Source organism: Podarcis vaucheri (genome assembly GCF_965113315.1).
Source record: "Podarcis vaucheri genome assembly, chromosome: 16".
Lineage (NCBI taxonomy): Eukaryota > Metazoa > Chordata > Lepidosauria > Squamata > Lacertidae > Podarcis > Podarcis vaucheri.
The window spans coordinates 42,112,371-42,140,261 of record NC_138754.1 but is presented as its reverse complement, the minus strand read 5'-3'; the positions used below and the strand labels follow the sequence as shown (position 1 = coordinate 42,140,261).

The window sequence follows — 27,891 nt, the reverse complement described above, 5'->3', positions numbered from 1 at the left end:
AAGTGCTTTAGTGGGAAGTGATCCGTAAGTGGAACCAAGTAAATAAGGAAGCTTCTATGCTTCTCACATCCACTAGCATGAGCTGGCTTCAGTAGAGAGCAGAGAGTACCAGCATCACCACTCCACGGGCTGCACCTCCAGCCCACCATGACAACTGGCCCTGCAGCCCAGATGAGGTGAGCATTCAATTTGAGTAAATACAGTGAAGGTGAAGGACCCCTGACAGCTAAGTCCAGTGGCAGACGACTCTGGGGTTGCTGCGCTCATCTTGCTTTACAGGCCAAGGAAGTCAGTGTTTGTCCGCAGACAGTTTTTCCAGGTCATGAGGCCAGCGTGACTAAGCCGCTTCTGGCACAACGGAACACTGAAGCCAGAGCAGCGCACGGAAACACCGTTTACCTTCCTGCCGGAGCGGTACCTATTTATCTACTTGCACTTTTTGGCGTGTTTTTGAACTGCTAGGTTGGCAGGAGCTGGAACTGAGAAACGGGAGCTCACCCCGTCGCAGGGATTTGAACTGCTGACCTTCTGATCAGCAAGCTCAAGAGACTCAGTGGTTTAGACGACAGCGCCACCCGCATCCCTGAGTAAATACAGTACTTTCTATCATATGTGGTGGTCTTGTAAGAGAGTAAAAGCCTTCTGGGAAATGATTTACAATGAATTGAAGAAAATGTTGAAGGTAACAATAAAAACCAGAAAGTTTTCTTACAGGGATAGTTGACACTGAGATACCCAAAGACCCCTCCCCCCAATTGTTTATGCATGCTACAACTGCAGCTAGAATGGTTTTCACCCAGAGATGGAAAGAAGATGTAGTACCAACCAAGGAAGAGTGGCTAATTAAATTAATGGATTATGCCGAAATGGAGTATAAATAGTAAAACTTTAAAATAACCACAAAAAGGGGAGGGAGGGAAGTCAAATATATGTGTATTAGAAATGTATGTGATTTGTGTTTTTGTAATTCATTTGTCTGTAAATTTTTGAAAAACTGAATAAATGTAAATGCTCTTTACCCCTCAAACCTTCTTCCAAATGTTGCTGCTGCTCTTGTTAAAACAACTAGGAATTGGGAATCCTTGTCGATCAACACACAGATCTACCAGTGGATCCCCATCTGCCTTCTGCCCACCTCTGGGCCACACAAGACAATGTCAGAGATGCAAAATAGTACCCAAAATGGTGACTGCTTAGCAGCCACTGCATCCTCCTCCCTCTAACTTTCTAACCCACGAAACATTCAAGGGCTCAAGTTCAGAAAACCCCTACCTGATATGGATCCCAGCAGAACGCTGCTCTTTATGTGCTTGTAGACGTACTCGTAACTTTGAGGCTTGAGGGGTGAGCCAGTTGACAGGATGGTGTGGAGCGTTTGGAGGTTATGAGTTTCACCTTGGAACAACATTACCAGGCAGAGTTACACTGTTATTTCCTGGCCAATTATCAACACCGCCCCCGACCCCCCCCCCCGAGTTTCCTGTTAACTTCTAGAACATGGGCCACCAACACAGGCAGCTGCACTACAACTCCCATCAAGCCTTACCATGGGCCTCACTGGCTGGGGCTGCTGGGAGTTGGAGTCCAGTAACATCTGGGAGCGCTGCAGGTTCCCCACCCCTGATGCAACAGTACTGAGCTAAATGGACCTACTTCCTGCCTTGGTGTAAGGTTGCTTCCTGTGTTTCCACAATCCATGGGCAAAGTAACAACTCCCAGTACGTTTCCATCTCCCACCATTGTGGTAACTATCTACCTATTCAAAGTGTTGGTGCTGACCTTTAAAGCCCTAAATGGCCTCGGTCCTGTATACCTGAAGGAGCGTCTCCACCCCCATCATTCAGCCCAGACACTGAGGTCCAGCGCTGAGGGCCTTCTGGCGGTTCCCTCATTGTGAGAAGTGAGGCTACAGGGAACCAGGCAGAGGGCCTTCTCGGTAGTGGCGCCCACCCTGTGGAACGCCCTCCCTTCAGATGTGAAGGAAATAAGCAGCTATCCTATCTTTAAAAGACATCTGAAGGCAGCCCTGTTGAGGGAAGTTTTTAATATTTAATGCTGTGTTGTTTTAACACTTGATTGGAAGCCACCCAGAATGGCTAGGGAAACTCAGCCAGATGGGCGGGGTATAAATAAATAATAATAATAATAATAATAATAATAATAATAATAATATTGGGGAACAATAATGCCTTTGTGGAACTAATTAGAAATGGGAGGGAAGCAAAGTGGTTCAGTTCCGGAGGCAAACAGAATTCAAAGAGTATCTTGGTGCTTACATGGTTTAAGGTTCTTCTCTTCCAGCACCGCCAGCCATTTGGCACCTGTCCCAAGGATGGTGATACTGCAAGTAAAAAAGGAACAGTTGTCACTCACTATGGTCATTTTGCTATTTCTTATTTTACAATAATGGAGGGTGGCAACATGTGATCAGACCGTCTCAGTGGGGGATCTCAAACCATGGAATCCCTTCTCTGGAGATGCACCTGGTGCCATCCCTATTAACCCTGAGGTGCCAGGCGAAGGTGTTCTTATTTACCCAAGCATTTTGCTCTACACCCGAGTTCATCTTTTAGCTGGGTGGGGTAGGATGTGTCCTTTTTATGTTATTGCAATATAAGCACTATTAACTATTCTTTTACAAATCTTTTGATGTATTTTAATTTAGGGTTTTTTAATCATTGTAAGTCATTTTGTAGTAAGCAGCAAATAAGCATTTCCTGGGTTAATAAATAATAGTTCCTGTACGCCTGAACTGGCAGACTATGGTTACTGGAATGGGAACAACCTGGGTTTTAAAAGCTCTGGCATCCATAGTTTGCTAGTTCAGAACTTAAGAAGCTATGATTCAATAACTCAGAAAGCACAGAACTGTGGTGGGCCAAGAAACTATGCCAAAATTTGTACTTTGCCAAAGTATCCATAAAATAGATGAGACAAGAGTAAAACGCAACCTAAAAAGAGAGCGCTGAAGAGGGTCAAACTGCAGTAGTCTAAACTGCAAAGCTACCAGGTTTCACAATCTGAGAGTCTTCCTAGCCACATAGTTCTACCCTATACAAAACCTGGCACACCACCTTACTTCGGAAAAAATATGTTACCAGTTGCCAGCTTTTGACTTTTTGTGTGTGACTCACAGGGTCTCTTTCTCCACTAGCTGGCAGAAGAATCTATGCAAAAACGTTTTCAGAGACAGCCATAAATTGTCCTGACAAAGGCCTGACCAGACCATTATTTTATTTCCTTTCTTGCTTATTTTGTTTTCTTTTTTAAATCCTTGCTTCTAGCTTTTATTTACTGTGTTTCAGACACGGTATTTTTAGCTATTTGTAACAGTGAATAGATGTATCGTTATCTCTCGGAAGTTCATATGAAGTTTTGCAAACGCCATTCGCCATAAGCAGTCAAGGTTTGACCTGACCTTGACCAGTAATTTTAGTAACAGCAGCAGGTGAAATAAAAACCACCATTGATTGCAATGAGGCTCTGCTGTCTCTACCACCTGCCTGAGGGAAGTCATTCTCTTCTTCGGGAGTGTGTTGGCTATGTCCCAGTCTCTCCTGGCCCCTACACTTCCCACATCAGTGCTCTGCCACCACCAGACAAAAGAATCATTATTCACCAAGCTGCCCCTTATCCGACAGTCTCAAAGAGTTCTCTGGGGTGTCAGGGGAGTGCAGTGCTAGAGCTCTAGGCATGGAAGCTCCACCAGTTCCAAGCTCAATCAGGAAATCACTTCTCAGCAACTACTGTAAACCAGCACTACCCAAAAGCTACATTTTATTTATCTTTTGCTGAAGATGCATCCATACTGAAGAGCACAGATAACTGTGGGTTTGCTTTTGTTTGCACACTGGAACCATTTACTAAACCAAAAAGTTATGTAAAGGAGTGTGGGCAGAAGAAGCAGTGTGACTTTGAAGTAACCTCACAGCATTGTTTTTCCACAGGTTCTTATCAAGTGGAGCGAAAGCGGAACGAAGGCACGAGAATGTTCCCATGCAACCATTTAAAAGGCTTTGTCAAGTTATCTTGAAGCCACCTGGAGACCAAGGCTAACACTCCTTAAGTATCTCGCTTTCTGCGTACTTCAGCAGTTTACAGCACTGTTTCCCAACCAGGGGCTCCAGGATATTCCAAGGGGGCCATAGGTGAAAATCTCGCGAATGGGGGGGCATAGCATGAGGCATGGGGGGCACAGAGGGAAGTGAGAAGAAAATCAATTTTTTAAATAAAGAAAATCCTGATTGGCTGGCTATCCTCTTGGCCAATTACAAAAGGGTAAGGGGGCAGCCCACCAGGGACTAGCGCTCCTTTTCCCCATGTGTGTTTCCTTGGAGCAGTCCTGGTTTGTTTCCCGGGGAAGAGGGCGATCGCTGAGACTCACGTTTTGACTGATAGAGTCCATCATCCACAGCCCCCAGGTCAGGTAAGTGCGGTGGTGGGGTGGCAATGGGTAGGGTTGGGTGAGGCAGAGCTGCTTGTTGTTGCTGCCAGTGCTGGGCCCGGTGGCAGCCTGGGCCTGACTCTGCAAGGTGCAGGATGCGAGCCACCCCAGCGCCTAGCCAAGTGGGGTCATCTGGGGCTGCTGACTTGCATCTAGTAAATGACTACGTCTCTACTCAGTGGGCCTTACTCCCAAATAAGAGTGCGTGAGGCTATAATGTTTTATCTAGGCAGCCAGGGCTCCTCCGGGTGACAAGATCTTTTTGCACCAGGTCAGTGAGGACCACTTGCTTTTTAAAATTCTCCCTATGCTCCTTTGGACTGTATCTGTAGGTTTCCCCCTCTGTGTCAAATAACTGGGGTCAAATAAGTGTTGTTCTAAACTGCACACATCCATGTGCTGCCAGGTGACATGCTCCCAGTCAGGCAGGCTAACCCCCCAAATCATTGCCAACAAAGGGGTAAAACTAGGTTACTTCTTAGTCCTGTATTTATTCAACCTTTTCTTAAATGACCTTGCACCCTGTTTACATGGGGTGAATGGCCATTGCCCAAAGCTCAGCTCCATCCACATTCATTGTCTCTCGCACAAGGGCTGGCTTGAAGCGACTCCTGTGCCGCTGCCAGGAATATTGTATAGCCAACAGACTGGAACTGAACTTTGCAAAACCTAAAGTGCTGGTTTTCTCATGATCTTGGAAGCCTCATAGGTGGGAGATCAGTGGAAACCTGTTAGAACAGGTTAAAAACTTTAAATACCTAGGTATCCACTTCTAATATAACGCTCCCTGGAATTACCATTGTAAGCTCTTATTATCTCTCCCCCATGTTTCTGCTGCATCAAACATTCTGGTTGACCTCTGGAGCTTGTAAACAGCTTAGAAACCAAAGCATCTTTTTTAAACAAACAAACACACACACACAAGTAGTTGTTTCAGGATAACTTACGGGTGCTTTTTTGTCTAAAGCAGAACCCATGTCTACCTACCCTAGTCGGTCAACCAAATCCCAGAGGACATTGGGGGATGGAACGAGCGGCGATCCGTCATACAGAACCACAGATGCACCAACAGCGAGAGCAGAAACCAGCCAGTTCCACATCATCCAACCAGTCTAGGGAGTGTGGGGAAATGCACGTTAGCTTTATCCAAGATAAGTCATCTCCCTCACCTATTTCCAGACCTGTGAAGCTAATCTCGCACTTCTTCTCAAGGACGCAGGTGTGTAAAATGTATGTGCTGTCATGAGACCCTGCCTACAGGTAATATATGCCCTTCCTGAAAAGCTTCATTAACTAGAAACCCCAAAATTTGGGATCCCCCCAAAGCTGTGCCAAAGATTTGCAGTCATTTTGCAGCGAAAAACCTGCATTTTGCAGCAGCACCCAAACAGAGTAACTGATACATCAAACTAGGGTTTATAGTTAACACCCAAAAACCCAACACTGTCAGTCTGGAGTGAATCAGACAATGTTGGGTTTGGGGCTGATACCTATGCCCCCTGGTTTGAGTATCAATTACTTGGGTTTGGGGGGCACTGCAAAACGCAGGGGTTTCAGTGCAAAATGCAAGGTTTTTGCTGCAAAACAGCTGCAAAACTTTGGCACTAATTTAAAGTTATTTGGAAAATGTTAGTCTGATATACCAGATTTGGAGGGTGCTGCAAAACATGTTGTTTTCACTGCAGAATGAGTGCCAAACCTTGGTACAACTTTGGAGGGGATCCCAAATTTTGGGGTTCATAGGTAATGAAGCTCTCCTGAAACCCTGGAGAGCCGTTGCCAGTCAGTGTGGACAATCCTGAGCTTTCTTTTCTTTTAAAAAAATAATATTTATTACTTTTCCAACAATTTAAACACTACAAAAAAAGAACAATACAATACAAAAACACTACATAACACTAACACATTAAACTAACAAAACAAAACAAAAACCGTTTAAAACACATCAAACAATTTCAATATCTTATCTTTCATTCACTTATTTCAACGACCTCCTCCCTTTTTGTATTCCACTTCTGTTAATTGTTTCAGCAATTCCTTTCCATCTTCCTCTGTTTTCTATCCTATAATTATCTTAACACATTCTAACCTTATTTTTTCCTTTAATACTCTATTAATCTATTTATACTTAGTTCCTTATAACATTTCTACTAAAGCCATATACCGTATTTTTCGCTCTATAAGACGCACCATACCACAAGACGCACCTAGTTTTTGGAGGAGGAAAACAAGAAAAAATATATTCTGAATCTCAGAAGCCAGAACAGCAAGAGGGATCGCTGTGCAGTGAAAGCAGTGATCTCTCTTGCTGTTCTGGCTTCTGGGATAGCTGCGCAGCCTGCGTTCGCTCCATAAGACGCACACACATTTCCCCTTATTTTTTAGGAGGGAAAAAGTGAGTCTTATAGAGCAAAAAATACAGTAACTTCATTCCAACATTTTTCTAACATTCATTAATTTTACAGTATTTCTGTAAATAGTCTTTAAACTTTTTCCAATCTTCTTCCACCGACTCTTCTCCCTGGTCTCGGATTCTGCCAGTCATTTCTGCCATTTCCATATAGTCCATCACCTTCATCTGCCATTCTTCCCTGGTGGGTAAATCTTGTGTCTTCCAATACTTTGTGATAAGTATTCTTGCTGCTGTTGTTGCATACATAAAAAAAGTTCTATCCTTCTTTGGCACCATTTGGCCGACCATGCCCAGGAGAAAGGACTCTGGTTTCTTCAGGAAGGTATATTTAAATATCTTTTTCATTTCGTTATCAATCATCTCCCAGAATGTCTTGATCCTTGGGCATGTCCACCAAAGGTGAAAGAATGTACCTTCAGTCTCATTACATTTCCAACATTTATTGTCGGGCAAATGGTAAATTTTTGCAAGCTTGACTGGTGTCATGTACCACCTATAAATCATTTTCATTACATTTTCTCTTAAGGCATTACATGCCGTGAATTTCATACCTGTGGTCCATAACTGTTCCCAGTCAGCCATCATTATGTTATGTCCAACATCTTGGGCCCATTTAATCATAGCTGATTTCACCATTTCATCCTGAGTGTTCCATTTCAACAGCAAGTTATACATTCTTGACAAATTCTTGATTTTTGGATCTAACCATTCTGTTTCCAATTTTAATTTTTCCACCTGGAAACCAACTTTTTTGTCCAAATTGTATGCCTCCATTATTTGGTAATAATGGAGCCAATCTTGCACTTTGTTTTTCATTTTTTCAAAGTTCTGCAATTTTATTCTGTCTCCATCTTATTCCAGAATTTCCCAGTATTTCGGCCATTTGGCCTCCATATTGAGTTTTTTCTGTGCCTTCGCTTCCATTGGTGACAACCATCTTGGGGTTTTCTTTTCTAACAAATCCTTATATCTTATCCAAACATTAAACAATGCTTTTCTAACAATATGATTTTTAAACTCTTTATGTGCTTTTACCTTATCGTACCACAAATATGCATGCCAGCCAAATGCATTGTTGAAACCTTCTAAATCCAACACGTCAGTGTTTTCAAGAAGCAGCCATTCTCTCAGCCAGCAAAAATCAGCTGATTCGTAATAAAGTTTAAGGAATGGCAGGGCAAATCCACCTCTTTCTTTGGCATCAGTTAATATGTTAAATTTTATTCAAGGCTTCTTGCCCTGCTAAACAAATCTGGAAATATCTTTCTGCCACTTCTTGAAACAATCCATCTTATCCAAAATTTGCAATGTTTGAAATAAAAACAACATCCTTGGCAACACATTCATCTTTATCACAGCAATTCGGCCTAACAATGATAACGTCAAATTTGTCCATATTTCTAAGTCCTTTTTCACTTCGATCCAACATTTTTCATAATTATCCTTAAATAAATTCACATTTTTGGCAGTCATGTTAACCCCTAAATATTTCACTTTCTTAACCAATGTTAGTCCTGTCTCCTCCTGAAACTTCTCTCTCTCATTCACAGTTCAGTTTTTCTCTAAAACTTTGGTTTTCATCTTGTTCAACTTAAAACCTGCTACCTGTCTGAATTCTTGAATCAGTTCCAATACCCTTTTAGTACTAGATTCTGGCTCCTGTAAAGTCAATACTAAGTCATCAGCAAATGCTTTCAGTTTGTACTGTTTAGCTCCCACTTGTATACAGTGGTGCCCCGCAAGACGAATGCCTCGCAAGACAAAAAACTCGCTAGACGAAAGGGTTTTCCGTTTTTGTGTTGCTTCGCTAGACGAATTTCCCTATGGGCTTGCTTTGCAAGACGAAAACGTCTTGCGCTTTTTTTAAAAAGCCGCTTGAAGAGGTGCAGTTGCGACGGACCGTGCTTCACAAGACGAAAAACACTGCAAGACGAAAAGACTCGCGGAACGAATTGTTTTCATCTTGCAAGGCACCACTGTACCTTTAACCTCTTGGTCCTTTCTAATCATATTTAACAAAACCTCAAGGACCGATATAAAAAGCAATGGAGAAATTGGGCAACCTTGTCGTGTCCCTTTCTCAATCTTAAACTCTTCTGTCACTACATTGTTCACAATTAATTTTGCATTTTGTTCTGAATAAATTGCACCTATACCATTTTCAAAACCTTGACCTACCCCCATCCCCTGTAGATTCTTCTTCATAAAACTCCAAGAAATGTTGTCAAAGGCTTTCTCTGCATCCACAAATATCAAGACTGGCTTAGTATTGATATTCACTTGTAATTTTTTTAGAATATTAATTATAGAATCATAGAATCATAGAATCATAGAGTTGGAAGAGACCACAAGGGCCATCGAGTCCAACCCCCTGCCAAGCAGGAAACACCATCAGAGCACTCCTGACATATGGTTGTCAAGCCTCTGCTTAAAGACCTCCAAAGAAGGAGACTCCACCACACTCCTTGGCAGCAAATTCCACTGTCAAACAGCTCTTACTGTCAGGAAGTTCTTCCTAATGTTTAGGTGGAATAAATATAATGTTATATTCCTCATATTGTCAGACAAATGTCTGCCCAGGAGAAAGCCCGCTTGGTCCTTATGAATTTCTTCTACTAACACCTTTTTTAATCTTTTAGCCAAAATATCTGCAAAAATTTTGTAATCCACATTAAGCAGCGATATGGGGCGGTAGTTCTTGAGCTGTGTCTTTTCAGTCTCTGTTTTCGGTATAAGTGTAATGTAAGCTTCCTTCCACGACTCTGGTGCCTTTCTCCCTTCCAATATTTCATTGCAGACTTGCTTCAATGGTTGTATTAACCATTCTTTCAAAGATCTGTAATATCTTGAAGTCAAACCATCTGGTCCTGGAGATTTACCTAATTGCATGTTCTGGATGGCCCCTTCCACCTCCTGATCCGTTACCGTATTTTTCGCACCATAGGACGCACTTTTTCCCTCCTAAAAAGCAAGGGAAAATGTGTGTGCGTCCTATGGAACGAATGCAGGGGGGGAGGCAGGTGAGAAAAGCCCCCAAGAGCCGCACACAAGCTCTGTGCGCTCTTGCGGGCTTTTCCACAGGAGGGAGAAGGGACTGACTGGCGGCATCAGTCCCTTCTCCCACCTCCCAGAAAAGCCAGGAGAAGCCGCGATCTCTTTAAAGGGGTTGTGCGGCTTCTGCGGCTTTTGGGAGAGGTGAGGGAATCCCCCCAGCTCCCGGGAAAGCCAGGAGAAGCCGTGCAGCCCTTTTAAAGTGTGCACGGCTTCTGCCGGTTTTGCAGGAGGTGGGGGAATGCCCCCACCTCCCAGGAAAGCCAAGAGAAGCCGTGCAGCCCTTTTAAAGTGTGCACGGCTTCTGCCGGTTTTGCGGGAGGTGGGGGAATGCCCCCACCTCCCAGGAAATCCAGGAGAAGCCGTGCAGCCCTTTTAAAGTGCGCATGGCTTCTGCCGGTTTTGCGGGAGGTGGGGGAATCCCTCCACCTCCCAGAAAAGCCAGGAGAAGCCGCGATCTCTTTAAAGGGGTTGCACGGCTTCTGCGGGCTTTGGGGAGAGGTGAGGGAATCCCCCCACCTCCCAGTAAAGCCAGGAAAGCCCTGCGCAATCCCTCCGCCAAGGAGAGGCTGCACGGGGCTAAAGGGGAACCCAAACAGCGAGCAGAATCCATCCTGCTCACTGCCTTGGCTTGTTCCATAGCTGCACGCAACCCCTCCGGCAGGGAGAGGGTGTGTGCAGCCTGTACGCTGCTCTTTGGGGCTGCGAGGGGGGGAAGATTTTTTTTCTTGAATTCCCCCCCTAAAAACTGGGTGCGCCCTATGGTCCGGTGCGCCCTATGGTGCGAAAAATACGGTATTTTGTAATTCAACATTAGCTGTTTTTCCTGAGAGATTTTGTGTAGTCCATTTATTTTCAAAAATCGATCAATGTCCATTTCTTTCTGCTTCTCCTGTGTATAAAGTTGTTTAAAGTACCTCTGAAAACACTTCCTGATCTCCACTGGGTTCTGTATATTCTTTCCTTCCACTTCCAAATTCGTAATATTGTACTTGGTATAACTTTATCTCTTTCAGGATCTCCTGTGACTTTGGTTTTACTCTCAGTTTCTTCTCTCCTTCCTTTATTTTCCCCAGGATTTTATCTTTTTTTTCATTCTGTGTTCTCTTCTTAATTGCATGCTGTTGTATTAGGAATCCTCTCATATCTGCTTTGCTTGCGTCCCAAATTACTCTTTTTTCCACTGTAGTATTCATGTTTATCTTGAAATAGTCTCTTAGAGTTTTTTGGGCCTTCTTGGTCACCTCTTCATTCCTGAACAAAGCCAATCCCCTGGTTACCCAGATTTGGTCAATTCTTGTCCATGTCATTTTAGAATCAGAGAAAAAAGTTCCCTCTCTTCCCAGAGGATTCTTCATTCTCCAAATGTCAACTAAGTCCATATTTTCAGTCATGTCAAAAAAGGTTTTTGGTAGTCTACCATCTTTGGTGACTACCTGTCTCTGTGCCTTGTCCATATTTGTAGACACCACTCCAGTCATATTTCCCATCAAGATCATATTATAGTCCATATAATCCATCAGAGTCTCGTGTAGTTTCTTAAAAAACTCCGATTTTCCTTCATTTGGTGCGTAAATACCTACAATCAAATTTCTCTCCTTGTGATTGAATTTCAATTGCAACAAATCTTCCTTGGTCAGACAATCCTGAGCTTTCTGGCAGCTTCCAATTTCACATGGGATGTAGCTCAGGGGTAGAGCAACTGCTCTGCGTACAGAAGGCCCTGGGTTCAAACCCTGGCATCTCCAAGAAGGACTGGGAAAGATTCCTAGACTCTGAAGAGCTGCTGCTAGTCAGTGTGGGCTGCACTGAGCTAGTGGGCCAATGTCTAACTCAGTATAAAGCAGCTTCCTCTGTAACCAAAAAGGTGCCTCAATTCATCAGGCAACAGCTCACATGCTGCAGGAGGCAAATGCCATTTTAGGAGGCACTATTTCTCACAAGCGGGAATGTCCCCCAAATGCCTGCCACAATCCACATGGGGGGCTCAGAAAACAAACGTGCTTTTTCGCTTGTCTGAGCTGCCCTTCGCTCATATGCAAAGGTAATTGTTAATGGATCAAATCGGTCAAAACTCAGAATCAGTCAACTCAGACAAAATAAGACTGTTGCTTGATTTTAAAAGCGAACTTTTGGGATTGAAAGGTTAGCCATGCCATGCAAAAGCAATTTTATCTGCAGCATGAAGGATCAAAAGGCCAGGTGAACGTTCCCCACATTTGCACTCCCCTGCCAAATAAATTACCTAAAATAAGCCAATTTATGCACACTTGCATCATTATTGCTTATCTGGGTCATAGAAGTCATGCTTTTCTTCAAGAAAAGAATAAACATGGCAAACCCAGGCAGGCTGTGTGGAAAGCCTTAGCAAAAATACAATTAACAGCACTTACTGTTGTGTAGTACATGATGTTGTCACTGCAGGACATGTTACCATGGAGGAGGTGCTCTTTCAAATGCTGAATTAACGTCCCCTGGTTTAAAAGAAAAAAGACGGACATACAAAGCAAGGTGTAATGGTTAGACTGGGTGAACTACGAACCAGCCACTATCTCTCAGCCTAACCCCCACCTTGCAGGGCTGGCTTTATCCAAAGGATGCCTCGGGTGCAGCTACAGAGGTTGTGCAACTCAAACTCAAGCTGGAGACCTGTGAGTAGGATCCATCCAAGCCATACTCAGAGTAAGTCCAGCAACTGCTGTGGGTCTACTCCGGGTATGGCTTAGTTCAATATCGCCACTGATGTAGGAGGGGGGGTGTGGTGGGTGCAGGCCGGGCCCCGGGTGTCATCACTAAGGAGGGTGACAAAATGGCAAAAATATGTGTTTTTAAAATAAATAAAAATTTGAAAAAATAACATTTAAAACTAGCTTAATAACTTCGTCTGACAAATAATTAACCTCAACAAATCAACATAATACGTATTGAAACTTTTTAGTTCAGTCAACAAACGCAACGCAATGGGGCTGTGAGTGGGCCCCGTTGCCGGGTCAGGGTTGAGCTGGTGGCAGAGAGCAGGAGAGTGGGTGGCCAGGCTGCTGCGTACACGCCTTGGCGTTGGCGCTTTGTGCCCAGATACAGTAGCGCCACCGCCAGGCATGTCTGACCCAGTAGCGGAGAGCAGGGGGCGAGTGACCAGCAGCTTCCCCGCCCGTCTCCTTCCCTGAACTGTGGCGCGTGGGAGGGCATCTTCTGCCCCCTCCCCCCTCGGGGGCGCACCCCATGCACCCATCCCAGGCAGCACAAGCATATGCTCCACCGCTGGGTTGGACTAGATGACCCTCGTGGTCCCTTCCAACTCTACAATTCTATGACTCTATTATATCCAAGTTCTGCTTCCTACCTATCCTCTTTACAACCTCACCTCTGATGGAAGTATTGGGAGGGGATTTTAAGCAAATCCAAATATGCGCTGGTAAAAAATAGGGTCTATAGGGGTGAGGACTTTTTTTTTAATAAAATATTTATTAAAGGACTCATTGTTAAAACCCCCTAGAAGGTCTAAAACCATTTTGGGATTCAGGGAGGGTCACCTTGGATCTTGTTAAGAGACGGTTTGCTAAGATCCCTGCAAGAATTTTGCCGGCCACAGCTAATAAAGAGATGCCTCAATAGTTTCTACAATCCGTTCCGTCACCTTTTTTAGAGATTGATAATTCTGGCATCCCGAAAGTCTGCTGGGATCTCCTATCTCTCCCAGATTTTTCTGATGAGCTTGTGAAGTTGCACGGGCATCCTGGCTAGCAGCAACTGAGCCTTCTCCTCCATGAATCTGTCTATCCCTCCTTTTAAAGCCCTCCCAATTGGTGGCCATCTTTGCCTCCAGGGGGAGTGAGTTCCAGAGCCTGACTATTGTTACGGTAGATTTCTTTGGGAAAAGAAATTCTATCCCAGCCTTTGCTGTGCAGATTTTCTCCTTGCAGGGAGTTTTTCAAAGTTGTGATTTCCCCCTGTCCAGAGTCTAAAGTGGTACAGCCCATACTGTCACCGCAGGCCTCTTACTCCTCAGTTCTCCCAGGTGTGTAGATGCAGCACAAGTCCACCAAGCAAAATCCACCCAGCAAATTCAGTCTGTTGGAAGGTGGGGGAAATTCCTCTCTGGTCGCTTGTTAACCCACAACCTACTGTGCAGAGCCTCCACAACCCCAAACAGCAACATGACCTACCCCTGCGGAGTGAACCATGCATTTTGGAGCTCCTGTTGTGCCAGATGAATACATGATGAAAAGAGGGTGGCTGAAAGGAAGCTGCTCAAACTCTAGCTGCGGGGCTTGATCTCCCTTCCCCGCTGCAAGAAAGTCTTCTAGAAAGACGCTGAACAAAGAAGAAGAAAGAAATGGAGGGGAGGGAGAATTAATATCACTCTCAAACCTTTGTGACATTTATTTTGGATTTATTAATTTATTATGACTTTTCTCAAAGCGGCACCCGTGCTCCTCCTCCTTGCCCCCTGGATCATCACAACCACCCTGCGAGGGAGGCCAGGCAGAAAGACAGTGGCTGGACAAGGTCACCCAGGGGCCTTCCATGGCCGAGAACAGATCTGAATGCTGGGCTCCCAGGGCCTAACCTGACACTCTAGCCCAGGAGGGGGGAACCTGCCTCAACCTGAGGGCCTCATTACCTTCTGGGCAATTTTCTGGGGCCATGGTGTATTTTTAATCATTCTGTATGGTAGCAATACTGTGCAGCTGGTTTTCATGTTTTGTAAGCCACTCAGAAGTCATCTGGATCTGGGCATTAAACTGTTAATAATAATAATAATAATAATAATAATAATAATAATAATATGTATATGCCAACAGCTACTCTGGGTGGCTTCCAACACATTAAACATCTAATAATAATAGCTTATTATTTATATAACTCACCTTATATAACACACACACTCTTTCTCTCAATTTCTTGGCAAATTAAGTGCCACAACCCCGGTAACAAAAGAAGCCAAACAAGCCTTTTGCTGCTCCAAAAACCACTTCTAACTAGTCCATTGTTTTTTACTCTCTCTCCAAAATTTGAGCAAACACTCAAGAGCCTGTCCCTTCCGCAACCCTTGCCTATTGGCTTCTGAGTGGGCACACAAAATGACCCACCTTACAAATATCTGAGAAGCCCACCAGTCAGATTCACAAACCAGAAGACTAAATTCCGCAGCCTCCAATTAAATATAAAGTAAAATATATTCTGGATTCAATGACACCAATTGCTTTTAAAAAAAAAGATAGATAAATAGATGTACGTTTGTCCAGTCCATTTTATACCTGTGCGAAATTTTGGAAATGTCTACAGATTCTCTCGAGGAAACGTATGGGATCACCACAACTTTTTTTAGATCTGGGAGTCCTGAAAAAAAGCAAAAATTCAATGGTTAAATGGAGAGAAATGACAGCCGTTTCCACTTTTAAAGTGTCTTCCTATAACCATAGTTTGCTCGACAGTGACCCAGACCACATGTTAAATATTACTGGAGTAGTAATGAATTTAGTTTCTCCTTTTCCACCTCTCATGTCCTCTTCAGTGGAGAGTCCATTGTTTGTTGAACGACAGTTTTCCATGGTTTCAGAACTGGGAAACCGATTTCCACACTCCCTACCAACCAGGATTGCCAGCTTGACCCTAGTTTGCTGTTTCTCGACTCTTGATGTCACAGGAAACTCAGGTTTAACAAACCAGAAAATGTCTGCTGAAGCCAGATGTCAGGGAACTGCCATCGGAGGAACAGGTGGGGAAAGGGCTCACGGAGGCTGGGAGGGACTCAGCAGCTGAAGCAGGGACCAGCAGGGGGAGAGGTGAGTCTCTGGTGGAAAGTCTCACGGAGACTGAGAGAGACTCAGCAGCTAAAGCAGGAACCAGCAGGGAAAGAGGTGGAACTCTGAGGGAAAGCGAGCAAGAGGGAGGGCTCAGGGACACGTCCATCGAGAACAGTGGGGAGGTGTCTGAAGCTCCCATAGGGAGACCCTTTCCTCGCCGGAAGCTGTCACGCCGTGAGTCCAGAAGACGTGTTTCTGTTAAGGAGCTTTTATGCTGGAAACGATTCCGAAAGCAACCACTGTCGGAATCTGCAAGTGACTAGAGCAGACATGTCTGAGGGGCTCCGTCACAGACAGAGGTTTGTGGATTTGCACAAACTCTGAGGGACTACGATTTTACGCACAAGCAGCTCATCATCCCATCACACCAGACATGCAAGAGGAGCAAAGGAAGAAAAGTGGGGAGCACCTGTGATCATTAAGAACATAATAAAAGTCGTGCTGGATCAGACCAAAGGCTGAACAAAATGCCTATGGGAAGCCAACATGCAGGATGCAGGTGCAATAACTCTCCTCCACTGCTACCTTGCAGCAATTGAAGATAGTCATGCCTGATCCCTTTCTAAAGCAATTTAAGCTGGTGGCCATCACCACATCTTGTGGAAATGATTCCACAGTTTAGGATCGCTCCTTCCCAATAGAGCAAATGGTTAATGTTATTTAGATTATACAGGAGGCTTGTTGCTGCCAAGGGCACAAGCAGGCACTGCTCTGCATGGCAATCTGTTTTTGTGAAGCCCACATTCACCCCCTTGTGCTCCCCATGGTGGCTGTGCATTTGGCCACGCAGCTCTAGTAGGTGTAAACCACATAGGCTTCCCTTGTCACAGCCTGCCATGCACAGCTAGCCATATGACCAGTCTCCCAAGCTCTGACCCACCAGTGGGCCAAAGGACAAACCTGTCTAAGGTCTGCAGTCCAGGGCTTTGCACAGCACCAGGTGCTGAAGTCCGACAGCTCAGGCAAGGCATAAGAAACCAACCAGGCAGGGCCGGCTCAAGACGTTTTGCTGCCTGAGGCAAAGGACAAGATAGCACCCTCCCACAAGGCACATGCAGAAGCCAACTGGGTTGGCAGTTGAACCTTACCCCAATACTGGTGGCAGAAAAGTGTATTTCCCTGTGCCCGAGGGCAGCCAGGTTGTATAGGGAGCACAGGGCAGGCCCCAGGGCACTCACAGCTCTGTCCCCTTCCTGTCTTTCAGCATCTGCTGCCTGAAGCAGCTGCCTCACTCTGCCTCATCATAGGGCCGGCCCTGCAACTAGGACTTTAGCAGTGGTACATATGCAGCCACTTTCAGGCACCAGAGGGCTGGGCAGTGTTGTACACCTCAGGCGCAAAGCTATTAATCTCCATTAATGAAGGGATGGAAAAGAGAAGCAATGGCCCATATTCAACAATTCCCACAAGTGTGCAAGGCAGCCAGTACCCTTTACGACGTTCTGAAGCTTTTCCAAGTGATTGTGTTTTTTCCCGTTGTAAATGACAGCTTCAACAGAAAAGATCAACTTGGGCTGAATTTGGGAAAATCTGTCCAGCACACCCTGAAGGAGACAGACAGACATTAATACAGCCATTAACAGGAATAAGTGAGAACAGATTGCAAAACGCTGGGACTCTTTAAACATTATCCTTGTGGCAAAAGAACTATTTTCTTAACCCTTTCAAATATAACATTAAAGCAGGAATAACTAACATGGCACCCTCCACTTGTGGACCACAGATCCCATTCTCCTTCCCTGGTTTACAATGATGTGCAGGAGCAACAGCCAATTTTCTCCCGCCTCTGCTGCCGTGCAGGGAGGAAATGAGAAGCCTTTGCTTCTGCTTTTAAAATAACAAGAGTTCCTTGCTACATCCAAATATGGAGAAACCCTGGTTTGTTCAAAAGGAGCAAACTGTGGTTTATCGTAGCTTGTTTGAGCAGGCTGTTTAACCCAAGAGTAGCAAACAGGATGCCCTCCAGAGGCTGCCGGACTCCCAACTCCCTTTAGCCTCCGCCAGCCTGGTCGGTGGGGATGGGAGCTAGAGCCCTGTTTCCTCCCCCCTGGTTAAAAAGATCCAGGGCTGCTTCTGGGCCAGGGGGGCACAACCTGCGGCCCTCCGGACGTTTCCCACGAGCCCCAAGCAGCATAGCCATTGAACAGGATGAAGGGAGGTGTAGCCCAACAACACCCGGAGAGTTCCAGGTTGTGCTCCCCTGTTCTGGCACCGAAAAAGTTCTATGGAGAAAGCTGAACTCACAGCCGACTGGAAATTAAACCCATCAGGCAGGGTGGGAAGAGGATGATTTTGTGCTTTGCTAAATACTGGTGCTGTGGAAAAGTGTGGCTCTTCTCATTGAGCTAAAATAAAAATAAAATTGTGCAGCAGGAGGGGACAACAAAGCACTGCAGCATGAAAGGGGTGGGGAGATGGGTTAAACTAGTCACCATAAATTCTCTCATTTAAGTTACAGTTTCTTGAACAGCCATGCCTTCGGTTGATGAAAATGGGGTTATGCTACCCCCCAGTGGCCAACTTCAAGAAGTAAAGAGTGTTTATATTATTTAATATAAATAATTTAGTCATACCTCTTCTTGCAAACGCTTCATGTTGCGTTTTTTCAGGTTAAGAACGCGGCAAAGCCGGAAGTGTTTACTTCCGGGTTTCACTGCACAGTTCGCACATGCGCAGAAGCAAAAGCGCTCTATCGCGCTTCGCACATGCGCAGAAGCCCCACTCTTGTTGCGGACTTTTAGGGGTGCAAATGGTACCCCGGAACGGATCATGTCCACAACCAGAGGTACCACTGTAATAAAAAAAATTCTGGCTGTAATTAACATTACATTTCTCATCCAAAGCGTTCAGCGCAGCACATGTTATCCCATTTCTATCTCTCAGGGCTTTTGTGTGGTAGACTAAGTGCAAAGGAAATGAGAGATTCAGGACCTCCCAGCTGGCAGTCATTGAAAGCCAGGCCTCCTCAAACCAAATATTTTAAAAAGTGCTTTTTATTGAATTTTGTGACAACACATAAACACTCAAAACATAAACAAAAACAAAGGAAAAACAAACTAAAAAGAGAACACACACAAAGATAAGTTACAAACATATAACCATAAATCCTAAAGATATTACAAACGGACTCATGTTATCTCCTTTTCTGTTCCCAATCCTTATTCTGTTCTTACAGACTTCCTTCCTCCTCAATGCCGTTTTCCTTTCTGGGTAAACTGCTTCTTTCTCACTTTATCATTACTATCTTTTATCCATATAATATACTTGTAGCCCTTACCGGTATTTTATTTTGCAAAAATTACTCAAAGCAAGTCCAGGTTTTTATTTGAGGACACAGTTTTTAAAGATACTCTTTATACATTCCCCACTCTTTTTGGGATTTTAACTTGGACTGTCCCCTAATTGTGTCTGTCATTTTCACCAGCTCAAAATAATTGAATAATTTATCCTTTTTTAGTTGGTACTATATCACTTTTCCAATTTTTGGCAATTAATATTTTTGCTGCCATGGCTGTGTATAAGAATATTTTCTTATTTTCATTTAAGATATCTAATTCTAGCATGTTCAATAAAAAGGCTTCTGGTCTCTCTATAAAAGTTTATTTAAATGTTTTTTTTTCAATTCTTCATACACCATATCCCAGAAGCTCTTAATTTTTTTGCAGGGCCCCTCCGCCTGATTACACCTCCAACACATTTTAGAGCTTGCTTTGTACATTTTGGATATCTTACTAGGTGTTACACAGCATCTGAAAAACATCTTTAAAAGATTTTCTTTTAAAGCAGTGAATTTCCAATCTTTGTTCCATAACCTTTCCCATGCCAATAATTTAATAATTTCCCTAAAATCCATTGCCCACTTGATCATTAACTCTTTTATTTGTTCATCTTTTACCTCCCATTCCAAGAGGAATCCATACATTTTAGAAATTACTTTCCTCTTATTCTGTATTAATTCTTTTATCTGTCATTGACTCTTCTTTTGCAAAACCTGTTTTTTATCTAATTTGAATATTTCATTTAGTTGATGGTATTGAATCCATCCTGTCATAATCTTTCAATTCCTCATAATCTTTCAGTTTCAATTTGTTACCTTTTTCTTCTAACAGGTCTTTATACTAAGCCCAGGTTGTTTCCATATTTTTCATCTTGACTGCTAAGGCCTTCAAAGGTGATAGCCACCAAAGGGTTTTAGGCTTTACTAAATCTTTATATCTTTCCCACACTTTAAAGGTTTCCTTATAATATGGATAAGGGAGCCTCTATTGACTTTCACCTTTTGATAACCCAACTACGCATGCCACCCATAAGAATTGTCAAAACCTTCTAAATCCAATAGGCCAGCATTTTCCAATGTTATCCGTTCCTTTAACCAATTTAGACAGGCTGAATCATAATACGTGGTACCTTGGGTTAAGAACATAATTTGTTCTGGAGGTCCATTATTAACCTGAAACTGTTCTTAATCTGAAGCACCACTTTAGCTAATGGGGCCTCCCGCTGCTGCGTGATTTCTGTTCTCATTCTGAAGCAAAGTTCTTAACCCGAGGTACTATTTCTGGGTTAGCGGAGTCTGTAACCTGAAGCTATGTAACCTGAGGTACCACTGCACAATTTCAAATCAGGTAAAATCATTCCCCCTCTGTTTTTACTATCTATTAGTAGTTTGTGTTGAATTCTCAGTTTTTTATATTGCCAAATAAATCTTGATAGGTCTTTTTGCCAGCTTTTAAAGCATCCCAATCACCAGTATCATTTTAAATAAGAACACCATCTTGTGAAGTACATTCTTCTTTACTGCTGAGATTCTACAGTGCAATGGTAATTTCAACCAGTCCCAAATTTCCAACTACTTTTTAATTTATTTCCAAATTTTTGAATAATTGTCATTGGAAAAATTACTGTTTTTGTATGTTAGCCAGATTCCCAGATACTTAACCTTATTGTTAATCCTAAATTTACCGTATTTTTTGCTCTATAACACACAGTTTTTTCCTCCTGGAAAGTAAGGGGGAATGTCTGTGCGTGTTATGGAGCGAATGCCTGCAGATGGCAGGGGAATCCGCTGCAGTTGTGAGCAGTCCGTGGCTCTCTTTGAAACTGCAAAGCGGGTGTAAGCGGCTCCTGTCAGCGAGCCGAGCCGGGGAGGAGGGAGAGAAGCAGATCAGGGTTGGATCGGGGTTGGTTCCTTTGAAACAACCCCGTGCTCTATGTCCCTCTCTCTTCTCCAGTGAGCTGCTAAGTAGCAGCAAAGCTTTTCAGCCAGCCTAGCCGGGGAGGAGGGAGAGAAGCAGATCAGGGTTGGATCGGGGTTGGTTCCTTTGAAACAACCCCGTGCTCTATGTCCCTCTCTCTTCTCCAGTGAGCTGCTAAGTAGCAGCAAAGCTTTTCAGCCAGCCTAGCCGGGAGGAGAGAGAGAAGCAGATCAGGGTTGGATCGGGGTTGGTTGCTTTAAAACAACCCCGTGCTCTATGTCCCTTTCTCTTCTCCAGTGAGCTGCTAAGTAGCAGCAAAGCTTTTCAGCCAGCCGAGCCGGGAGGAGGGAGAGAAGCAGATCCGGGTTGGATCGGGGTTGGTTGCTTTAAAACAACCCCGTGCTCTATGTCCCTGCCTGCAGTTTTTTGCTGTCCGATTTTGGATCAGCCACTGTAGGGGCTGTGTGTGTGTGTGTGTGCTTGAGCTATCGTTCTCCTCCTCCTCCTTCCTGTTCACTCTCCCAGCGCCCCTGCGCTCTCCTGCGACTTTAGGATTGATACTGTGTGTGTGTGAGAGAGAGAGGGGGGGGATCGTTTTCCTTCTCTTGCTTCCCACTCCCAGCGCCCCTGCCTCTCCTGCAACTTTAGGATTGATACTGTGTGTTAGAGAGGGGGGGGATCATTCTCCTTCTCTTGCTTCCCACTCCCAGCGCCCCTGCGCTCTCCTGCGACTTTAGGATTGATACTGTGTGTGTGTGAGAGAGAGAGGGGGGGGATCGTTTTCCTTCTCTTGCTTCCCACTCCCAGCGCCCCTGCGCTCTCCTGCGACTTTAGGATTGATACTGTGTGTGTGTGTGAGAGAGAGGGGGGGGATCGTTTTCCTTCTCTTGCTTCCCACTCCCAGCGCCCCTGCCTCTCCTGCAACTTTAGGATTGATACTGTGTGTTAGAGAGGGGGGGGGGGATCATTCTCCTTCTCTTGCTTCCCACTCCCAGCGCCCCTGCGCTCTCCTGCGACTTTAGGATTGATACTGTGTGTTAGAGAGGGGGGGGATCATTCTCCTTCTCTTGCTTCCCACTCCCAGCGCCCCTGCCTCTCCTGCAACTTTAGGATTGATACTGTGTGTGTGAGAGAGAGAGGGGGGGGGATCGTTTTCCTTCTCTTGCTTCCCACTCCCAGCGCCCCTGCGCTCTCCTGCGACTTTAGGATTGATACTGTGTGTGTGTGTGAGAGAGAGGGGGGGGATCGTTTCCCTTCTCTTGCTTCCCACTCCCAGCGCCCCTGCCTCTCCTGCAACTTTAGGATTGATACTGTGTGTTAGAGAGGGGGGGGGATCATTCTCCTTCTCTTGCTTCCCACTCCCAGCGCCCCTGCGCTCTCCTGCGACTTTAGGATTGATACTGTGTGTGTGTGAGAGAGAGAGGGGGGGGGATCGTTTTCCTTCTCTTGCTTCCCACTCCCAGCGCCCCTGCGCTCTCCTGCGACTTTAGGATTGATACTGTGTGTGTGTGTGAGAGAGAGGGGGGGGGATCGTTTTCCTTCTCTTGCTTCCCACTCCCAGCGCCCCTGCGCTCTCCTGCGACTTTAGGATTGATACTGTGTGTGTGTGTGAGAGAGAGGGGGGGGGGATCGTTTTCCTTCTCTTGCTTCCCACTCCCAGCGCCCCTGCCTCTCCTGCAACTTTAGGATTGATACTGTGTGTTAGAGAGGGGGGGGATCATTCTCCTTCTCTTGCTTCCCACTCCCAGCGCCCCTGCGCTCTCCTGCGACTTTAGGATTGATACTGTGTGTTAGAGAGGGGGGGGGATCATTCTCCTTCTCTTGCTTCCCACTCCCAGCGCCCCTGCCTCTCCTGCAACTTTAGGATTGATACTGTGTGTTAGAGAGGGGGGGGATCATTCTCCTTCTCTTGCTTCCCACTCCCAGCGCCCTTGCACTCTCCTGCAACTTTAGGATTGATACTGTGTGTGTGTGAGAGAGAGAGAGGGGGGGGATCGTTTTCCTTCTCTTGCTTCCCACTCCCAGCGCCCCTGCGCTCTCCTGCGACTTTAGGATTGATACTGTGTGTGTGTGAGAGAGAGAGAGGCGGGTGGATCGTTCTCCTTCTCTTGCTTCCCACTCCCAGCGCCCCTGCGCTCTCCTGCGACTTTAGGATTGATACTCTGTTAGTGTGAGAGAGAGGGGGGGATCGTTCTCCTACTCTTGCTTCCCACTCCCAGTGCCCCTGCCTCTCCTGCAACTTTAGGATTGATACTCTGTGTGTCTGTGTGTGAGAGAGGGATTGTTCTCCTCCTCCTGCTTCCTGATCACTCCCCCAGCGCCCCTGCGACTTTAGGGCGACTTTAGCATGGATCCACATGGATCCTCAGGATTTTTGCATTGGGCTACGCCAAACTCACCGTCAGATCACATGTCTGTGGCCACAGCATGAACCACAAAAATCATACATCCACTGTTTTGTTTAGAATATTTTTTTCTTGTTTTCCTCCTCTAAAAACTACGTGCGTGTTATGGTCTGGTGCGTGTTATAGAGCGAAAAATACGGTATTTGTAATTCTTTTTTTTCTTGTAAAGACATGTTTTTTGCTAACATATTGCTTTTATTTTTTTTTATCTTAAATCCTGCCACTTTCCCAAATTCAATGTTTTTTTCTAATATTTTCTGTATACTTTCTTCTGGATTTTCTGCAATTATCATCAAATCATCCGCAAAGGCCTTTATTTTAAAATAAAATAAAACAACAAATTCATCACTTTTGAACCAGTGTAGCAGAGTGCCGGTTGGGAACAGAAGATGACGATGATCACCCTCTGTTATTCACTGCATGTGCTGGTCGCTTTATGCAGAAATAAAAGTCTCAAAGTGATCTAATCTCAAGTTAAAATACAAGCAAGCAAAATTAACTAAGAGGCAAATTAAAAATAAAAGACCTGCCCTCAGCACTCTTATGGGTGAGCAGTACAGCAGAGGCTGATTTAACCACCAAAAGTTTGGCAAAATAAAAATGTCTGACTGGCACCTAAAAGCTGGTCACAACAGCACCAGGTGCCTTTCCCCGGGAGCAGCATTCCGGAAGGGGCAACAAGAGCTGCAAGGAGTTACTTACGTTGATGCCAAAGTCCGGCGACGTTGCGCTCCAGATGGCGCCAATGCTCGCTGCGGCCAACATTGCTTCTACCGCATGGATGCCGTTGGGCAAGTAGCCTAGGACAGGTTTAGGAATAGCAGTGGTTACAACACTGGAGGAAGCCTGCGCCCAGGTGGCCTGACGGCAAGCAAGCCCCCATTCCAAGAAGCCCATCGTGCTAGAACACTTCTTGTCATTTCTCCAACTTGGTGAATCAGATTCCCCCACGTGCAGCTGGTGGGCAGGAGGGAGCCAAGGTGGAAACCCAGAGCTCCAGCAAGGGATCTTGGCCAATGTTTGTCAAGCAAGAGGCAGGTTGGCCCAAGAGGTGCAGATCCCAAGCTTTTCCTCTCCTCCTCCCCTCCTTCCACAGCCTATCACTGCACCTCAAACAGCATAGCATGCAAAAAGGCCACAGATTAAAGGCAGATCATCTGCTTTACATGCAGAAGGTTCCAGGTTCAATCCCTGGTATCTCCAAGAAGGGCTGGGAATGTCCCTCCACCCAAAACCCTGGAGAGCGGCTGCCAGTCAGTGTGGACAATATTGAGGGAATTTGGCAAAGGATGCTTGTATTCCAGTCATTCATTTCTGAGCTGCACCATTAAGTTTCATTTTATTGTTGTAATTTCAGTTGCTTTGATATTGCGTGAATAAATAGCTGCAAAATATGCTACCTGTCCAAGTTCAAGGTGTTGCTATGGATATATAAAGCCCTTAATGACTTAGGAGGGATGTGGGGGGGGGTGCTGTGGGTTAAACCACAGAGCCTAGGACTTGCCGATCAGGTCGGCGGTTCGAATCCCCGCGACGGGGTGAGCTCCCGTTGCTCGGTCCCTGCTCCTGCCAACCCAGCAGTTCGAAAGCACGTCAAAGTGCAAGTAGATAAATAGGTACCGCTCTGGCAGGAAGGTAAACGCCGTTTCCGTGCGCTGCTCTGGTTCGCCAGAAGCGGCTTAGTCCTGCTGGCCACATGACCCGGAAGCTGTATGCCGGCTCCCTCGGCCAGTAAAGCGAGATGAGCACCGCAACCCCAGAGTCGGCCACGACTGGACCTAACGGTTAGGGGTCCCTTTACCTTTACCTAATAACTTAGGGCCAGTTTACACCCGGGATCACCTCTTATGTGCCTGTTCTACCACCTCCATCTGAGGAACTTTCACTTTTGCCAAGGCGACAGGTTGCTTATCTTGCTTTTTGCAAGGAGTCATTTCTTTAACGCGGCAGACCCTCAGCTCTGGAACTCCCTGCCTATTGAAATGAGTCAGGAATCATCCCTGTACAGTGGTGCCTTGCAAGACGAATGCCTCACAAGACGGAAAACCCGCTAGACGAAAGGGTTTTCCGTTTTGGAGGTGCTTCGCAAAACGAATTTCCTATGGGCTTGTTTCGCAAGACGAAAATGTCTTGCGAGTTCCTGCGCGGTCCCCCCCCCTTTCCCCAAGCCGCTAAGACGCTTATCAGCTGATCCGCTAAGCTGCTTAACAGCTGATGCGCTAAGCCGCTTATCACCTGATCCGCTAAACCGCTTATCACCTGATCCGCTAAGCCCGCTAATAGCACTAATCTGCTAATGGGTTTGCTTCGCAAGACGAAAAAACCGTAAGACGAAGAGACTCGCGGAACGGATTCTTTTCGTCTTGCGAGGCACCATTGTACTGTTATAGATGCCTGTTGAAAATTTCTGTTTCAGAGGGTCTAGCCAGACCCATGATTTGGTTACATGTGGTTTTAAAGTTGTTATGGTTTACTCTGTTCTTAAATGGTCTTGGGTACCTATTATTGTTTTAAATATGTTTATTTTACTTTATTTTTAATGGTACTGTATTGCTCACAGATGCATTTACCGCCCCAGAGTCCTTTGGGAAGAGGGCAGGATACAAATTTAATAAATAACATAGTATTTAGTTATTTTCCATTTATATCCCACCTTTTTCTCTAAGGAGCGTAAGGCAGTGTACATGGTTCTCCCGCTCCCCACACTGTGAGGTAGGTTAGGCCGAGAGGCGGAGATAATAAACCAACAAATATATTGGTTTTAGAAGGAAGTGGTGGCTGTGGGCAAATTTGTGCAGTTTTGTAAGTCAGTTCATAATTCCATTTTTGGGTTAGTTGAATTAGGTGGAAAGTAGAAAGCTGTCTTACACCAAGTAATTCAACACCCTGAGTGAGGACAAAAAAATTTTGGGGGGTGTGCGCCAATATTTTTTATTTTCACAGTAATTCCTTTTTTTAAAAAATGATATTTATTGAAAAAAGATTTTTTTAAAAAATTACAAAGAAAAAAGACAAAACAGAAAAAGACAAAGAAAAAATAAAACCATCATTTTCAAATTCTCCACTTTCATTACTTTCTTTCTATTACCTCCTCCTCCTCCCCTTTCTTGTATCTTGATTAATAGTTGTCACAGCAAATCCTTTCCATAATTCATAGTATTCTGTCATTACATTACCTTACTCTATTTTCATCTTATCTTATAAAAACCTTAAAGCTTAAGACTTAAATCTTATTTTTACCAACTTCTTATAACTATTACCTTTTTACCTAATTCTTTAAACATTTTTACAAGAGCCAAGTACTTTCATTTCAACATTTTTCTAACATTCATCAATTTTATAAGGCATTCCTAATGATAGAAAAAAGAAATAAACAATCCAATCTTCTTCCAGCGTCCCTTCCTCCTGGTCCCGGGTTTGTCAGTCCTTTTTATCCCATTAGTCTGGCACATTAACCTGGTGATCTTATATCCGAGGCCTTCAAGTCTCTTCCATGTCCCTTCCGCAGCTCTTCTTCATATTTTCCTTTCACTCGTGGGAACTCCAGCTTGGTAGTGTTTTTGACCCTTTTCAACCAATCAGCCCCTTTCCCGTAGTCCAGACTAGACTCCATGTGGTATTTTAAGACATGTTTCAAATTCCCTCCAAAATTGGGAGCCCCCACAGCTCCAAACATCTGACGGCCCACTGCCAGACTCGGAAAGTCCAAACATCTCTGCATAGGGGGGTCAGTCCAACCCCCCATTTCCAAATCAATCCAAACTTTATCTTTCCAAATCTGGTTTTTTCCAAGTTCATTTGTCAAATCCAAAGGCTCATTTTCCTGCAGGGCCAAAAGTTCCTCCCTTTCTGGCGCCCAAGATTCAGCAACATCCTCTTCTCTCAACTGTTCTGTCAGGACACACTTCTGTTTAAGTTCCTGGGTGGGCTCCATATAATTTCCCACTACCTGTTCAAATGTTCTGGCCGCATTAGTCATCAAATCCATCTTCTGACTTAACTGATCCAATAGGGCATTTATTTTACAGAAAGCACCCAACAGTGCTTCTGAAAACATTGTCCTGCAACGTCACAAGTCCTTTCCCACGGTTGTAATCTGTAGCAGCTGCAAGCTCCCTAGAATTAGTTACAGTTTCACAGTTCCCCTCTAGGGGGAAAACTTCTGGTTGTTCTTTCTTTTAAGGAAAATAGCAACAAAGTTTCTTTTTTAAAGATATTTTGTCAATATTTGTTCCTTTAAAATGCGAAAGGAAATAGTGGAATCACAATGTTACTCTTTTAACTGTCTGTCAAAAACATTTGTCTCTGGTCAATGAGCTTCAAACGTCAATTCTGACACCCCGCTCCAGGATCAGGACGGTGGAAAGTTACTTTACTTTACACTCACTTCTGCAGGTTTAAACAGTCCAAAAATGACCCCCCTTCTTCTCCTGCTACAGAAGGGGGGTTCAACGATTTTAAATGGTGAAAACCAATCCTTTGAAAGTGATTTTCTAAGCTCTAGTTTACGTTGTCTTTGCTTCCTTCTGACTACAAGGAAACGGAAGGCTGACTTCCTGTTTAGACCTTCCCG

The 27,891-nt window shown here is 44.8% G+C and overlaps 1 protein-coding gene across 1 annotated transcript in view; it reads right to left on the bottom strand.

The window, feature by feature from the left end:
- AACS (acetoacetyl-CoA synthetase) overlaps positions 1-27,891 on the bottom strand; it is a 59,711-nt gene that overhangs the window by 12,727 nt on the left and 19,093 nt on the right. The window contains exons 5-12 of the mRNA XM_082203788.1: positions 24,021-24,118; positions 17,148-17,262; positions 15,170-15,251; positions 14,075-14,222; positions 12,302-12,382; positions 5,432-5,556; positions 2,277-2,341; positions 1,273-1,395 (exon numbers count right to left, since the gene is read on the bottom strand). Coding sequence (XP_082059914.1) covers positions 1,273-1,395; positions 2,277-2,341; positions 5,432-5,556; positions 12,302-12,382; positions 14,075-14,222; positions 15,170-15,251; positions 17,148-17,262; positions 24,021-24,118 — 837 coding nt within the window. The remainder of the gene's footprint in view (positions 1-1,272; positions 1,396-2,276; positions 2,342-5,431; positions 5,557-12,301; positions 12,383-14,074; positions 14,223-15,169; positions 15,252-17,147; positions 17,263-24,020; positions 24,119-27,891) is intronic.